General features: G+C 47.4%; 1 protein-coding gene across 3 annotated transcripts in view; it reads left to right on the plus strand.

Annotated features, from left to right (window-relative positions):
- The window catches only part of FRAS1 (Fraser extracellular matrix complex subunit 1), a 410546-nt gene that overhangs the window by 228980 nt on the left and 163973 nt on the right, over positions 1–17593 (plus strand). For all 3 annotated transcript variants that reach the window (XM_045065725.1, XM_045066397.1, XM_045066061.1), the window contains exon 20: positions 1500–1643. In XM_045065725.1, the coding sequence (XP_044921660.1) occupies positions 1500–1643 (144 nt within the window). The remainder of the gene's footprint in view (positions 1–1499; positions 1644–17593) is intronic.

Genomic DNA, 17593 nt, shown 5'->3' on the forward strand with positions numbered 1-17593 from the left:
ACAGAAACGTAGACGACTCAAGATCAGTATTACATTTCTTCTGAAATTTTCTTTTTCCAAGTACATTCTTCATCTCTCTAGGCTCTGGATGGGTCGCTTTTCTGTAAATACTGTATCAGGCTCAGGGGGAACGTTCCTGGTTTCTTTGGGGTTGGGGTTGTCCTTGAAGACTGTGGTCTGTCCTTGCGTGTATGTGTGAAACTGCTGAGGGGTTAAGTCTGAGTAGCTCCAGCTCTCCTCTGTGTATGCCTGTGCCCGCCTGCAGCCGGCAGATGGCCAGTGTCCTGAGTAGGCAGGGCACCCCGGTCACTGGAAATCTGGCAGGGAGGAAGAACTGGGAGGTGGAAATCATCCCAAGAACTCGAGTGTCTTCTGGACAGGCATTTTCCAGGGTAAGAGCCTCAGGAATGTAGGAGGGGTGAATGTAGAAGGTGCTGGCCTTCTTATCAGTACTGCATTTTCTTACTTGCTTTATTTTTTGTGCGGGGTTTTTTTTTTTTTCTTTCTCCATAACTTCTTATCTCCGTTCGGCCTCTCGCCAGAAGAAGTGAGAGGCCGTTGACTGTACTTAAATCAGTGCCGCTGCTTTCCACCAGCTCTGTGCCAGAAGGGAATTCTTTGTCATTGGTTCCAGCAAGCTCTGCCCAGCTCCGGCCCCTCACCTCCCCTCCTCTTGGAATCAGACAGGCTTCGACCTCCTCGTCGTTGGCAGAGGAACCCTTCTCCCTCCTCCCAGGCACCCGCTCCCGCTGCGTACTTCGGCAACACCGGCGCACCTGCTACCTGCTTCTACTCTTTGCACACCGGTCTTTATTGCTGTGCCTTCTGGGACTTACTTGTTTTCAGGGTGGTGCCCCTTAGTACATGGTGCTTTTTCTGGGGAAGCAGAGCTTTGACTTCAAACCTCGCTCAAGATAATGTCCAAGAAGTGGACTTTCTGCTCTCTGTATTTTAATTAAGTGTTGCCGCTAACACAGGGTCTCCAAATGGAGGCCTGGAGGGAGAGCACGGCTGGCATCCAATTCCAGCGAGGAGTATTGGTGTTCCTGGCTGTGTGTGGTTCCCCTCTGCCTGCCAGGAATTCTGAGAAGCCAAATGTCTCCTTCTGCTCCCTGTCCAGCTCTTTGAATCACACGAGTATTTTAACAAGAAGGAGAGAGTCTTACCACTCACCTTCCTGCTTTGTGACCTTGATCTGAACTTCTCACTCACCTGCGTTGGGATGCTTATGCTGGGCCCTCTGGAATGTGTGGCCAATTTCTCGAATTTTTATGGTTCTAGATTCCATGTTCTGTTCATGGACAGTCTTTTCACTGACACCAGAAATGTCGTCTTCTGGCTGGGCCTCAGGGTAGGCCAGGCTTGCTCAGGAATCTTCAAAAGATGTTTAGTGTCTGCAGGCTGCTCCTCTTGTCATTTGTGGTGGGCCTACGTACTACATGCATGTATTCACATGCCGAGCGGCAGATTCCAATCCTGGCTTTTGTTTCTCTCCCCAGAATGCCACCCCACCTGCAGGCAGTGCCACGGCCCGTCGGAAGCTGACTGCACTTCCTGTCACCCTCATGTCACTCTTGCTGGCGGGAGCTGCAGGACCAGCTGCAAGGAAGAGCAGTTCCTGAACCTGGTGGGCTACTGCACCGGTGAGTGGGAGCTCCTTCGTAGTCGTGGAAACCACTAGCCGGAGGCTGGGCTTCTCTGTGGCAGGCGTAAGATGGCTCTATTTGTCCTCTGCCATTGGATGAAGAGCTCCTTTTTGGGAGGCATCTGCCTCAGGTCTGGTAACTCACTTTACGACTTCCTATGAGACATTCAGTAGATATTTGTAGATTCAAATGGAATCCTCTGATAACGTTCTTGAACTTCCTGAAATAATTCAGAACGTCATATTAATGGAGACTAAAGTGTTGTTGATGGTGCCTCACATGCACGTGGTGTACTTCAGCTTGAGACAGCAACGTGTGGCTTCGCCCCCTAGAGAGACTCTCTCCCTCTGGTCTACATTGTGTTCTGCCTCTTGCTCTGGAGAACTTTCGCCATCAGCCCTAGGCACAAACATTTAGGGAGGTGAGCCTAAAAATAAGTCAGCTGTCTCAGGAGATGGGTTTTTTCCTCCTCATTTTAGAGCTCCCTATTTCGAAGAGGTATATATTAGGAAGGTAGCCTGGAATTTGGGTAATGATGAAAAAGCCGCATATAGTGTTTTGTGTTCATACATCCATTCGTGCAACAAACATCTTTGAGTGTCTACTCATGGCCAGATGCTCAGAAAACAAAAAAAGAAAAGTGAATGAGACAATGACCCTGCCCTCAAAAAGCTTTAGTCTAGAGAGAATTTACAGATGAGTGGGTTATTACATATTTCTTGACTCACTTCTCCATATTGTAGGAGAAACTTGAAGAGATTTGCCTGCAGCAGCTTTTGTCACAGCTCCTAAGGGCTTGACTGGGAGGCATTGTAGAAGCCACTGGGAAGGGCGAAAAAGCTAGGATTGGGTCACTTTCATGTTGGAGAAGTTGATCTGTCTGTAGGCCTTGTCTCTGGACAGGGCAAGGTACGGTCAGTTGTCTAGATCGTAGTATGGAGCAAGCACAGTCAGTCTGGGACTCAGTTGTCCATTTTGGTGGGTGGGGACACAGGAAGTCAATGACAGTCCTGCAGGTGTGGCTGGTAGTACTATGGCCCAGGGTGACCCATTCCTTTTTGCACATGACCTTAGCTGATGACTAGACACTGGGGTCCAAGGTCTATACCGTAGGTAGATTGAATTGTCCAGAGCAGGGCTACAGCCCAAAAGATGCTGGGATTCAAGGTAAAACCCAACGGCAAAGACTGCAAACATTTTAGGGGCAATGAAAAGTAGAAGCTCAGAGACAACAGCCTTGAGACTAATGAGGAACCCCACCGCTGTAGGGTGTGAGCCTCTTGCCAGTACTGCCACTTGTAGTCAGGACTGACTTGGGAAGTGGGCAAATTGGAGGCATAGTGCATACCCTTAAAGAGGAGTCTGGGAATGTCAGGGGCTGACTGTTTTTGTAGTTGGTGAGCTTGAGTTCAGTGACTACTTCTTATGTCAGGGTACGAAGGGGCAGCTACCATGAGAACTGAGAGGTCCTCATGGTTTAAGTACATTTGCAGGTATTTACATAGAACCTACAAGGTGCTGAGTTGTGATTTGAGGGGACACAGAGCTCTCTCATGCTACTTAAGGACATGAACCAAAACACAATTGCAGTTAACAAATAGTACAGAGCAACATACGGATAATAGCACCAATAGGCAGTATGGCTTGTAGGAGTTCAGAGGAGGGAGAAGAGAAAGATATGAAAAGCATTGTGGAGAAGGTGGAAGCTAAGATTCTTCCTGAAGAGTCAGTAGGATTTGGTTGGACCGAGAGGGAGGGTAGGCAGGCTTTCTGGGTGTGGCTCCCCAGGAGACAGGCCAGACGAGTGGAATAAATGGGTCCTTCACAGCTAGTGAGTGGTCCAGCCTGGCTGAAGAGCGTGGTTTCTGTTAAGACATATTAGATGAAATGGTTGGGAAATTTAAGTTGGAGCCAGGGTACAGAGTGCCCAAAGTTCTAGGTCAAAAATTTTGAACTGAATCTTGTGGGCGATGAGGCCATGAGAGTTTGGGAGGGGCCTGACGTGACTGAGGGTGTGATACGGCAGGAAGTCTGCCTGTCTGTGGAAGACGGACTAGAGCGGGGAGAGGCTGTAGTCAGAGGAGTTAGAAGGGTGGACCTTCATGGTGGTTTTTCTATTTCCAACCTGTTCTGTATGTGGACCCTAAACATTTTATGCTGGGGCATATTTTATAAGTAAATGTTTATATAAGGAGATTGGAAATGTTTAATTTTTAATGAGCTCTGTTCTCTCCAATGTCCAGAGCCCTCTTTGATAGTAAATTAGGTGATTGGGAGTCACATTAATTTTTTAAGGCTAATAGGCGACCGTTAGAATAAAGAATCATGGCACTAAGCTGAATGACGCTGGGAATCCTCAGCCCTAAAAGAATTCCCACAAAAATTGGCTGAAAGGGACAAACCTTGGCTATCCTGGGAATTAGGTTTACTAAATAAAGGTTTTAAGAAAGGTCACCATTGTGCGGTGCTTGGAATTCTTTGTTGAATAGACATTGGGGGTGTATGTCTGATACAGAAAAATCTGACCAGCAATTTCAATGGTTGGTCTTTCAAAGAAGTGCACGGACTCCCGAGTTTACCTTTCCAGTTAACGTACACCTCTTCCAAACGCCTCCCACTTCTCTCCGTGGCGTTGTCATGAATGCATTCCTTTACAGCTTCATCAAACACAGTCCATGCTGGGCACTGTGCTGGGCTCTGGGGGCGCCCAGAGGAATGAGGTGTGTTGCTTGGATTTAGGAAACATACCATGTAGTGGAAGAAGGCCATACGTGTTGAAGGTGGTAGTGCTGTGGGTCTGAGATGAACCTGTGGGACAGGACCCTCATCCCCACTGGGTGTGTGTGGTGGGGTGAGGAGTGACGGCTTTCCGGAGCGTATTGTAATGGAGGTGATTTTGAAAGATAAATAAGTAGCAGAGGGGTTTGAAGCAAATTTTGAAGGAAGAACATTCCAGAAAGTGGGCCAAAGAATACTCTCTGTTCAGGCACCAACAAAGAAGTAAGCAGAACGCCAGCTCTGAGTGTGGGAGTGGTGGTACCTAGAGCAGAAGGAAGGAGGGTCAGGTCAGAAAGACCACCTTGTGCATTCTGTTTAAGGGGAATGTACTTTGTCATCAAGACTGTGGAGGTCTCTTGGAGGTTTTTATGGAGGGGAGTGTCATGGTTGCATTTCTGTGAAAAGAAAGATCCATAGAAGATTGTGTGGAAGAAGACAAGACGGACAGAAGGTCCTTAGGAGGTGGTTGCAAGAATTCAGGTGAGAGATGAAGCCTTTAATGAGACAGTAGCTGAGGGGATCAGGGAAGGGGGGGCGGGGAATGGCTCCACTGAGAATTAACTCTCTGTCAGGTTGGCCTGTGTGACATTGCTATTTTGCGTGCACAAATGATCAAGTAGTGGCAATTTCATATGGTTCAGCCTAATGGAAGCAACAGACGGGCAATGTTTCAGCTCAGGGGACTAAAAGAAAGGGAGTTTGGGGGATGATTTCAAGGTTTCTGGGCAAATAAATTTGAGGAATGGGAGTACTACTTACTTGGAGATGATGTGTTTGAACTGGACAAATTGACTTTGGGGGTGACCATTGGACAACTAGGGATAGCTGTCCGGGAAGAGGTGGAAGGTCTAAGTGAACATAGTTTCTTTCTGTCACCACTGGGAGCTCATCTGCTATTTCCATTTTACCCTGAACCTAAATTCCTGGAACATTTTTGTAACTCAAGTGTTACTTAAGTCAGGTCATGGTGAACCTCCTGGAACATTTCAGGCACTTTTATCTAAACTCAGGAAGGTGTTAGGAGGAGCCCGTGATGATAGAGAAGGCAGGAGATAATCCATCCCATGCCGGGCCGTCAGTGGAATGCGTGCTCATCAGCCTGCGGAAATTCTAGCCCCTCGAGAAGGATGCTCCCTGTTCCCTCTATCGTGCGTGAGCTTTGCAGGGTTTATACTCTAGCTGAGCTGTACCTAAGATCATCGTCGGAGACCTCTTAATTTCACTTAGCTGTTTAAGAAAGAAAATTACATCTAATCTATCACACAGACAAGAATAAATGTATCCTGGGAACAGGTCCAAAAACCTCAATGTGTTATCACGTATGGAGATGTCGTATGTGTGCGGTTCTTTCTTCCACGTTTATCAAAGCAAATATAGTTTGTGAGATTTAGGCCAGGGCTGAAGGTTTTCAACAAAGATAAGTGAACCGAGGGAGAGGCAGGAGTGGACCGCTCGCAGCAGGCGTGGCTAAGTGCTGTGGAAAGCCAGGCTGCTTCTTCATAGATTTTTGTTGTGGTGGTTTATATTTTGCCCATGCCTAACCAGCATTCTCCCCGAGTTCCAAAGCCCGGGGTGCTTTCTCCACTCATCTTTCTCAGCTAAAATCTTTCCCCTCGTCATAGGAGAGGGTGAAAATTAAAAAGAAAACATGAGGGGAAGTGTCCAAATACAGATGCATTAAGAAATGCACTGGGTTTTGGGGAATGCCTAATGGGGCAGCTGTACTTGTGAGTTCTTCTATAGAGAAGGAGGTGATGCTGGCAGTAGCAGGTGGAAGACGGGACATTGTAAACAGCTGATTGGTCAGGGTTGTCGCACCCTGGAAGATTAAATCGTGTTTATGCAGTAATTTTTTAATGCTCATTTGTTTATAAATCTACACCAGAACATAAGCCAAAGAATACATGTGTTAGTAAAGCAATATTATTCTGTGCATTTTCATATTGTATTCCACAGGACTTGAGTTTTAAGCAACGGTTAATAGATTCTTGTATGCGAAAAAGATTCTGGCTCAATAAATTTGGGAAACTGTCAGGTAAATAAAGTTAAGCACCTTTCTTTATTGCAGAACTTAGAACACTCAGCAGGCACGTGAGCATCGTGAATCTCTAAGATGAATGAGACTGAGCATCATTTCTCGAACATTCCATTGTAGACCTCCCCTTTATTTGCTAGAGCCTCTCAGAGCTCAGCAGTGGTTTGGAGAACGATCTTTGGGAAGCCCTGCCATGATTTTCATGTATTTACAGTTTATTGGTACTCCCTAATAGGTAAGATACAATAATGAGCCCATACTCAGATTATGGATTTCCTTCCATTCATTCCTTCCTTCTCTCCCCTCCTTCCTCCGGGCTAGCAGAGGGTCACCAAGAAGGCATGGGTTTGCCACTCTCTTGCTTGTTGAAGAGTACGGGAACGTAATCAGTACTTCTCTCCCGGTGCTGGGTCTGAGACGTATTTGCTCTCTGAACCCAAGTGAAGCCATGTGTTGACGGATTAGCAAACCTGTTAACATTTTTCTTCTCAATCATAAGAAGAAAAACGTCTAAGTCTTTTCCATGGTTTTTCCCACCTGTTGCATCATTTCTGAAAGAGGGGGCCCTAAAAAATGGTGGAAACGTTGAAATGTAAAATTAAAAGAGCAACAAATGCTCATTTTGCAACGTGCCGATTCAAGCACAACATCGAGCAGTGAAAACCCCAGTTGGAGTTGAACATAAAGAAGCAGCTGGGAAGGAGCCCCGGGTGAGCCAGCATCCCAATCCCAGCTGTCTGCCTCCACACACGGGGGCTTGGAGCCAGAGGTGGGAGCCAGCTCTGTTCTACAGCAGCTTCTGTGTGGGGGCAGGTGCGTCAGCACAGCTCGCCCCCTCGCTGGAGCTGCTCCCGCGGCCTGGAGCTGTGCGCACGGCGGGAGGCACACACGATCAATGTGGAGCAGCTCCTACCTTATTTTGATCGTCAGAATCCTGCTCATCCATTCCCTGTGGCCTGGCTCAGATGCCTTCCCTTCCAGGGCCAGCTTCCTCTTGGCATCTCCCAGGTGGTAACTCCGAGTGTGCTGCATGTTTCTACCGATGACCTAGTACTTGGCATTGACTAGCCCATACTCCCTGTGAGTGATCTCTTCGTGGCGTCTAACAACAGGTGACTCTTCTGAGGGCTTAGTGTGTGACCAGCACTGTGCTAATTGCTTTGAATGCATTTAGCCATTTGATATTTTTAAATTTAAATTCAGTGAATTAACATACAGCATATCATTAGTTTCAGAGGTAGAGTTTAGGGACTCATCGGTCGCATCGAACCCCCACTGCCACTACATCAGGTGCCCTCCTCGATGGGTATCACCCACTGACCCCATCCCCCACCCTCGTCCCTCCAGGAACCACCAGCTTGTTCCCTCTAGTTAGGGTTATGGTTTGGCTCGCTTTCTGATTTCATCTTACTTTATTTTTCCTCCTTCCCCTATGAGCCTCTGTTTTGTTTCTTAAATTCCACATATGAGTGAAATCATATAATTGTCTTTCTCCGATTGACTTATTTTGCTTTGTATAATACCCTCTAGTTGTGTCCATGTTGTTGCAAAGGGTAAGATTTTATTTTTTTTTTTATTTTGCCATTTAAGATTAACAGTGATCCTCCAAAGCATTTAATATGAACAGTGATGTGACATAGGAAGGAACTGAAACACAGAATAACTAACATGCTCAAAGTGATGAAAGTTGGAAGACAGAGCCCAGGTTTGAACCTAGACAGTGTGATTCCAGATACAGCCATTTTGTTGTACTCTACAATGATAAATATAGTTGATTCTAACAACAGGCACTCAAGAACAATTTTTTGATTGACGGATTAAAAGAGACTGGCATGACAAAATGCCTTGGAGAGCGTTGTTGGGAAAAGTTGCAAGAACTTGCTAGTCTGTTTCAAATGCTAAGGCAGCTGTTTTAGGCTGCCATGTGTTATTATCATATGTATCATCATTAAATACATAACCTTTAAAGAAAAACATTAATGTACACTGAATTTTACTAATTTATATCATTCTGCACTTACTTTAATCTTTTTCAGTGGCTAGACACACGCAGCTTTAACAGTTGCAGTCAACACCTATGTATTTCTTTGTTCGTTTCTCTTAAATATTACTTAATTTATACATTTCTGTGTGTTGGCCAATATTGGAAGAATCTGCATTATTGTCATTTTTCATGGCCAACTGGCATTCCAGTATATTTGTATAACTTCAGTGGAGTGGTCCTTTTCCTGTTGTGGGCCTGGGCAGTTATCAGCAGGAATTGGATTTCCTGCTTGGCCCACCGGAGGTTGAGTGTGAGACCCAAGGCTCCAGCTGGGACCGGGTCTGGTTCTCGTGGTATTGGTAATAGTAACACTCTCATTTATCTTTTCATTTGCTCGTGCCCAGAAACTTTCCTATAGAGACGGGAATTTTTACTCCGGGGGGATTTTCAGTCCAGTGACTGGCGCATAGATGGTGATCAAGAAAGGCTGCGTAATTGAGTCCCTGGAACTTGGCATCTCAGGGGCCACTCTAATCCCCTTCTAATGCTTCGCATGGTCATTATAGCAAGGGTCTTTCCTAGTGCGACCCATTTCTTGCTCCTTATCTCTCTCTTGTTCACCCCTCACTTTATCCCATCTGGTCCAACTCTTCTATCTCTAGATTTTTTCAATTTTCTAGTGTCTTTTTTTCTTTAAACGCTTGCTACTTTATTTCCCTTATCTTCTTTTTTGACAATGTACTTTCTTCTCTTATTCCTCATCTTGTCACCCTGTGTCCTACTGCTTGAACTGTGAACTGCATATCCAGTCTCTCTCCAGGAACGTTCAGCGATTGTCTCCTCCTCATTCTCCCAATCTGTGTTTTATTTAAGAGACCACGCTGTCTGTTGAAGGATGATTGAGTCGTCCAAAGAACAGGACCTATGCTTAAATTGTACCTTCCTAAAAAAAAAAAAAAAAAAAAAGAAGAACTTGTAGAGTTCTCCTTCCTATGATTTTTCCTAAACAATATATTACCTTACAGAGAGACATTGCTTCCAAGCTTGCAGCGTGGCAGGGCTCCCAGTGAAGTCAGGATGGCCGTTGTCTTTGTCAGAACTGCAAGTCTTGCGTAAAGAACACAACTGAATTTAGACCCACAGGTGATCCTCTCAGTACCAAAGATGGCAAAATTGCTAAGGCCGTACCTATGTACGTCTCTTCCGCACGTGTAAATCTCTGTGGTTTACATGCTGTAGGCAGAAAGGGTGACTGAGACGTAGGCATGACGATCAGTAGACCAGTGTCCGTTCTGACGGGGCCTTCTGCAGAGACGGGATAATGGCTCGTGTTTATTGAGCGTTGAGTACGTGCCAGCTCCTCACATATATTATCTCCTTTAATCTTGACCGCAAGCCTTGGAGGTCTGTCCTGTGATTAGTAGTATGTCCATTTCTTAACCCAGAAGGCAGAGATTGACATTAAGCAACCCGCTTGACGTTTCGCAGCTAGCGAGGAGGCGGCCAGGCAGGAGGCAGCGCCGAGGCCGAGGGCCCACGGCTGCGCGAGTCACCGGCTTCGGGGCCCTGATCTCGTTCCAGGAAGACCTGCTCTGCTTCTTGTCAGCCCTGTTCTTTATAGCTCCTTTCGAGGCTTGGTCATGGGCGCATCCTGTCCCTTCCCTCACCTCAGGCTTCCCTCCCTCAGATCCGGTTACACCTGCACTTTCTTTCTCATTCGGAAGAACGGCATAACCTGATAAAAACCGACAAAACGCTTCCTCACCTTTTCTCCTCAAGGGCTCTGCTTCCTCTCTGCGATGCCCCTTGTCCTCATGCCTGCCTCTGAGGAAGGCGCCCCTGACCCTGGCTTCTCCGTCTGCAGCCCGAGCCTGAGGCACGTCAGCTTCGGGAGCGAACAGGTCTTTCCTGTCCGTGTTCCTGGTCGCTCCTTCCCTGCCCCCACCCAGCTCCTTTCCCAGGTGCGCGTCTCGCGCCGCCAACCAGTCCTTCTTTCCGTTTTCTCCGTGGGGTCCCCGTGGGGTCCCCGTGGCGTCCCCGTGTGTCCCCGCGGCGCGCACCTGGGGCAGTCATCCCCGCGTCTCTACCTGTCCGCCTCCCGGACAGCTCCCCCACAGGAACTCCTGGCCCGCAAGCCCCATCTTCGTGTCCCTCAACCCACCAGGGCCTTTCCTTCTCCCTGGGATGTCTTGTGCACCCCTCGCCGGTTTTCCAGGCGCAGCGGAGTCCCCCCCTCCCCTCCTCGCTGCGCTCGCCACGTGGCGCACTGCCGCACCTCGCCGGGGCTCCAGTCCCTCCGATTCTCTTTGGATAAAGTGGTCTCCGGCCCTCCCCAGACACCCGTCGCCTCTCCCTCTCCGGCGCGGCTCCCTCCGGCAGACCCTGTCCTGAGCTTCGCACGGGAAGGGGCCGCGGCTGACTCGATGCTCTGTGTCCTCCGGAGGCTTCCATGGTGCCTCACACCCAACGGAGAGCCAGACCCGTTCGCTGAAGGGAACGTTTTCCTGTACTGGGGGTCCACCGAGAGCAAAGCAGAAGCTGCTGGAAGACTAGGTGGAGGCTCTGACGTGCACCGAGGGCCTGGTGACCCCTTGCCGGCCGTCGGGGACGGGCACCGACACCCAGCAGGGAGCTTCGCTCTCACCTCTGCCACCGCCCCCTGCCACTGCCACCGGCCACACGGTCTCAAGAGCTCCCGGGTGGGCTGGGACAAAGCCATCAGAGGCTTCTTTCGCCTCTGCCCTCTGTATGCTACTTGCCGGGTTTCTCCTGTCCTGGCTCGCAAGCAGGACCTCGTCCACGTTCAAAGTGGCGTCGGCATTCGGACCCCACACGCACTTCCAGCGCCTCGAGCTCCGGCGCGAAACCGTTTCCTTGTTGCCTGATGAGGAGCAGACAAGGGCCGCTCATCGTAACCACTTCCAACGCGTTTAATGTGTGCGTGAAGAACCCGGTCGACTGACAGGACATTATTAAAAACTCACTGTGTGTCCAAATTTGTCTTTATAGGTCATTATCTACCAGCGAAGGAGTCACTGCCCCATAAAACCAACATCCACAGCCACTGCTTCGACAGTACACATTTACTGTAATATCTTCAAGCTTTTTTGACTTTGCTCCAAAAACGCGAATTAAGTCATTTCCCTGCCGCGCGCTCCCGTCACGACGGTGGGTAGAAGGCGGCGCACGGGGACGACCACATGTGATTTCCGTACAGCTGCGGGGTGACGTATTAGCAGATATTACAGCTGCTGAGTCAAAATATTTTTTCTCTATTTAAATTCTTAGCATGTCGGCGTGCTGTGCTTATTTAGAAAACAAATGGAATCCTCTGCTTGCTTTAAAAACAAGAAATGTATTTATTTCCGCCCGAGCTCATACCCCAGTTCCAGCCTCCCTTGCAATGTGTTCATTAATTTGTTTGTTTAAGGCGCTAAGTCACGGGGTTCGTTAGCGAGCGGGCGCACACGCAGACAACCGGAGCTCCATCTGCCCCCCTCCCCCACATGCTTATTGTCTGCCAGTCATCCGAAACAGGCTCCACATAAACAGATCCTGGGTCTCTCTTCTTTCCTTGTCACCCTTAATGAGTCTTGTATTTAAAGACTCTCCACTGTAATTGAAATCGTGACAAATATGGATTTACCGAGTAGCAAAGCTGGGACTCCGAGAGACGGCCTCCGGAACAGGCTCTGTTTTTGAGCAATTAATGGCTACACACTCAACTTTTAGACATATTTGAGGTTAGCCTAGCTGTTTGATTACAGACAGCGAGGTCAGACGCAAATGCCTCTCCTTACAGATGCGGCTTTTAGGATGGGACCTTAATCCTTGCAGAGGCTGCTAGATTGCTGGGTTGGAAACCCAGTTCCCCTATTAGAGTGACTGCAGCCCTGGTTCAAATGAAGCAGTGACAATGTAAACTTCCTCTAGCGTATCCTGTGAAATTGTTCCAAATGTCACCTGAGGGGGAAACGGGCACGGACGGTGGGGTGAGGAGGATTGTAGGGGAACTCACTCTGGTTTGTTGGCCTCTCTGAGAATACCGCTGCCGTTTTAAGGACGCAATTTCTGACAGTTGCGCTCCTAGAGTGTGGGTCCGGCAAAGATCTGAACTAGGATTTGTCAGACAGTCACCGCCTACCAGGAAGAATGCAAGAGTTGTCTCCCAATCCGCTGAATTCTTAGAAAATAGTCACACAGATCTCACGATGCATGAAGTGACCGGTGTCGGAGGAGCTCCCCAGGACGCCCGGTCGTCTGCGGCTGCCGGGGATGGGGCTCATCCCACCGCTTACTCATGTTTGGAGTGTGTAATTAGTACATTTCGCTGGCCGTGGGGATATTTCTCTTTCCATTCTCTCAAATCCTACTGACAAGGCAGTTGTAAATCGTCACACACATAGCCAAGCGGCGCCCTTTCTCTTGGCCTGACGTGGATTTTGAAAACCAGGAGATGCCATCCACAATGACCTCTTCATGAACCTCCAAATTCCCTACAATTTCCTGGGATTCTAACTCCAAACACCTTTTTTCCTTTCGTTCAATAGAAGGGGCTACCTACTAGATCCTACTTCCAAATTCCCTACAATTTCCTAGGATTCTAACTCCAAACACCTTTTTCCTTTTCGTTCAATAGACGGGGCTACCTACTAGATCCTACTTATTTAGCCAAATTCTACTTTGTTTTCATTTTTCAAGGTATTTTGAAGCTGACAGTTTGAGAAAGGTCTTCCCAGGCCATGCCGGAAAAGTAGACCCGGGGTATGTTGGCCTTCCTTCTCAGGGGAAACTCAAGATCTTCATTCCTGGTCCTGACAGCTTCCAAGTACTTCCAGTATCGTTAGTATTCGTAATATGCCTAGTCTAGCACAAGCCTCCTGAGAACAGCTCGGCAGCAGGGAACTGTGACAGAAAGGGTCTTCTAGACGTAATGGAGGGGAGGAGGGGAATGAACAGTAGGGACCCGTGTCTCCTCCCCAGCAAGGTTCCTATTAAGGGCTGCTGGATGTCAGGGTTTTCTTGGATTGTTGATTCTTCGCTCTGGTTCTCATGTCTTCTCTCATCACTAGTTACCTTCCATCCAACAGTTTCTCATTTAAATCTGTAATAAAAACCCAGAGACCTCTGCAAATAGACTGGCAAAGAACACAGACACACACAACGCCATTCCCAATGGCCTTTAGGACAAAATACATGCTCCTTTTCATGGCATTCTAAAACTGGGGCAGCCGAGTCCTTGAGTGGCTCTTTTCTATGTTCTTTAAGATCCAGCCTTGTTGACTGTCCCTCAGGTCCTTGAAGGCATCCTGTTCTGCTGGCCTGCTGGGTTTTTGCCCAGGTGTTCCCTCTTGGAACTCTTTCCAAATCCTCTCACCCTCCCCAGATCCTCTTGCAACTAACTCCCGTGGGGGTTCATGGCTCCCCCTTCTTTAGGAGGCCTTCCCTGTCTCCTGGACGCGGTCGACACCCGGTTACAGACTTCCATGGTGCCGTGATAACTTACCCACTAGCATTTTACAAAATGTCTATGCAATCCCCTGGCAGTCCTGCATCTCAGTGTTTGCCACAGGCTCTGTCATGGCTCCTTCCCGCCATGTGCCATCTCTAGGGGCCTGTGACACAGGTCTCACTTTGGAGAAAACCCTTTCTAAGGCGAGAAGCACAGCCCGAGTTCCCTTCACCATTGAATATGCCACCCATGGGAGGGGAGGGCTGCGGTAGAGTGAATGGTCTCTCTGTCTCTTCTTCCTTTCCAAATGGAAGGGTTTTTCTGGGCTGGGGCACAGGAATGGAGCGTATAGTGGTTGTGGTGGTGGTGAACACCCTGTTAGTTCCAATGTATATTCAAGTTTGTTTTCCTCTCCATCTTTCCTCTGTTCCCTGAGCTCTGTGAATTTGGTTTGTAGATGGTGTTGTAGATTGGATTCTGATAACTTCTGCTGGGGGCACGTGAGGGCCCATGCTTGCTGGTTGAGTGTGGGCAGCCACTTACCACGCATAAGAGAAGAACTCACTGGTTGATATCTCAAATTATTGTTGGATGATGCATATTTCATACTTGATTATAATTCTATATCCAGGGCTGTCTTTCCTGACCATACTGAAAACTGTAGGACACTTGAACACTTTTTTGCTGTTGGAAAGATTTTTCAATGCTCAGCCTCACTTATAATAAAAGAAATATAAATGTAAACCATGACATATCTGCAGCTTTCACCAGCCAAACTGACCAAGACTGTTTTACCATTTTTCGGTTCCTCCGTGCAGGCAGAGTTATGAGGAAATAGTCTCATGACTGACTCTTGGACATGTAAACTGATACAGACTTTCTGTGCAATGGAATCAAGAATTTTAGAGTGTTTTCATGCCTGGAGTGGTTAAAAGTCCCTGCCCCGGAGTCAGGGTGGCTATGACGTGCGAGCAGGGGACTCAACCTCGGGGTCTCCGCGTCTTCATCTTCATGTTTCCCCTAGTTCATCTTTGCAGGTCATGCATGAGATTTTACATCTCTAATAAGTGGTATGATCCTTGATATATGTTCCAAGCTCGGTCAGTAGAAGCTATAGTAATAATATGAATTGGGGTGCCTGGGTGTCTCAGTCGGTTAAGCCTCTGACTCTTGATTTCGGCTTAGGTCATGATCTCCGAGTTGTGAGGTCAAGCCCAGTGCCAGTCTCTGCGCTCGGCACAGAGTCTACTTGAGTTTCTCTCTCCCTCTGCCCCTCCCTCACTATAAATAAATAAATAAGATTTTTAAAAAAGAAAAAGAGTTTGAGTTGTATTCCTGACAATGTCTTTTGGGAACTAATCTAAAATGCATGGAAGTCTTATCAGGGCCTCAATTACAGAGGTGGACGAACTAGAAGCTAATGTTTAAGCACAGTTCACCTTAGAACAGCACAGATTTGAACTGTTTTGGTCCATTTATATGTAGATTTTTAAAAATAAATACAGTATAGTACTGTAAATGTATTTTTCTATTCCTTATAATTCTAACATTTTCTTTTCTCTAGTTTACTTTATTGTAAAAGTACAGTGCATAATATCTATAACCTACAGAATATTGTTTACTGATTATTTAGTTTATCAGTAAGACTTCCAGTCAATAGTAGGCTATTAGTAGTTAAGGTTTTGGGGTCCAAATGTTATGCATGAATTTTTGACTGTGCAGGGGGTCCATGTCCCTATCCCTTGGTTTTTCAAGGGTCAGCTATATATGAAAAGTGCACGTTTCTTATTTATTTATTCAAGGCTGGGATATAATGTAGTCCCTAGAATGATGTTTACAAAGAGTTCTTGATGACGTGTGGAAATGCTGACGGTACTGATTTAAAAAAAAAGATATTTTATGACAACATTTAATATAATCTCCTCTATGTAGAAAGCTATGTCAGAGTATATAGAAAAAGAACCAAGAGATAAATGTCAATGTCAGTAGTTATTTACTCTGAAAGGGCTACTTAGGGTGATTTTTATATTTATTTATATTTATAAAAATGTTTTTCATATTTTCTTCCATGGCTCACTTTGTACTCCAAAAAACAGAACTTCAGGGCTCTTGTCAGAGCCCCACTCAGCCCCTCTTCTGTGCAGAAGATCTCAGGGGCCCCCGGGCTTGACCCTGAAGCGTGTTTACAGGTGCTGTAGCTACCTGGCAGGACTGGCCACGTGTAGCCTGTCACCCCTGAGTTCTGTAGTCTGCTCTCAGGAACCACACTTTTCCGAGTGTAAGTCAGAACAGACGTGTTAATCCTTAAGTTCTTTGTGTTCTGATTCTTGGCCTCTTTCCCTGAACGTCATCACTCATTTTGAGCTTTCCTAAAGAAATCTCCCCATAAAGAGATTTTTTTTTTTTTAAAGATTTTATTTATTTATTTGACAGAGAGAGATCACAAGCAGGCAGAGAGGCAGACAGAGAGAGAGGAAGGGAAGCAGGCCCCCTGCTGAGCAGAGAGCCCGATGCGGGACTTGATCCCAGGACCCCGAGATCATGACCTGAGCCGAAGGCAGTGGCTTAACCCACTGAGCCAACCAGGCGCCCCACCATAAAGACTTCAGGCTCTCAAGATAGATGTGTTTCCTAGGTTTTAGGAATTTGCTTTTCTTCTCTGGTTGGCTAAAGAAAAGTCAGTCAGCCTTCAGACTGACCTGAGAGCAGGATCTCAGAGCACATTTAAGTGGTCTTCTGTCGGGGGCTCCTAAACGAGAGAGCTGGGAAGGCAGGTTTGCATGAACGCATCAGTGTGGGGTCACTTAGCTTGTTGCTTTGGAATGAATCTACTCAGAGGAATGGTTGTTCCGTGTGGCTTTTTAAACCATGGATGAATGACTAAGGAATGAATATGGGTCTTCACACAAAGAGGAAGCCCAACTTCCAGACCCAGGTAGTTACGATCTCGTGTGGAAGATAAAACTTTAAACTTCCGGGGCGCCTGGGTGGCTCAGTGGGTTAAAGCCTCTGCCTTCGGCTCAGGTCATGGTCCCAGCGTCCTGGGATCGAGCCCCACATCGGGCTCTCTGCTCAGCAGGGAGCCTGCTTCCTCCTCTGCTCTCTCTCTCTCTGCCTGCCTCTCTGCCTAACTGTGATCTCTGCTTGGCAAATAAATTAAAAAAAAAAAAAAAACAAACTTTAAACTTCCTTGTGTTAACGTGATGCGTAGGGCAACCTGCAGTTGGTTGTTTTACTTCTTCAGGTGTCATTTATTGATGTCTCCTTGCTTCCAGCTACGCCATCATTATTGCTATGTCCAGCAGTTGACGTGATGCCTTCTTAAGGCTTCACGCAGAGCCATGAAGAAGGAGTCAGAGGTCTCCCGTGATTCTGGAGACTCTGAGGCTCTTGAGGCCTTTCCACCGGCTTCTAGTGGCTGAAGCTGAAGCAAACAGCCCTGTCTGGGTTAGGACGTGCAGAGGATGAGACTTGATTAGGAGGAAGACAGATGGTCAGGGCTGTGAGGAATGTCTACATTTATCAGGTGGTCAGTGGCAGAGAGCACGGATCTGGCCATGAAGGGCACCAGGAAAAAGCGCGCTGGAAGAGGATGGCGGTCCCGGGGGAAGGCAGCCAGGGGTGTCCTGTGTCACAGAGATCTCCCGTAGGTTAGGAATTAGAGGGAGCCATTAGATTTGGTCATACGTGGTGGTCAG

Source organism: Mustela putorius, unplaced genomic scaffold (genome assembly GCF_011764305.1).
Source record: "Mustela putorius furo isolate JIRA1106 unplaced genomic scaffold, ASM1176430v1.1 tig00000040_pilon_pilon_pilon, whole genome shotgun sequence".
NCBI classification, from domain to species: Eukaryota; Metazoa; Chordata; class Mammalia; order Carnivora; family Mustelidae; genus Mustela; species Mustela putorius.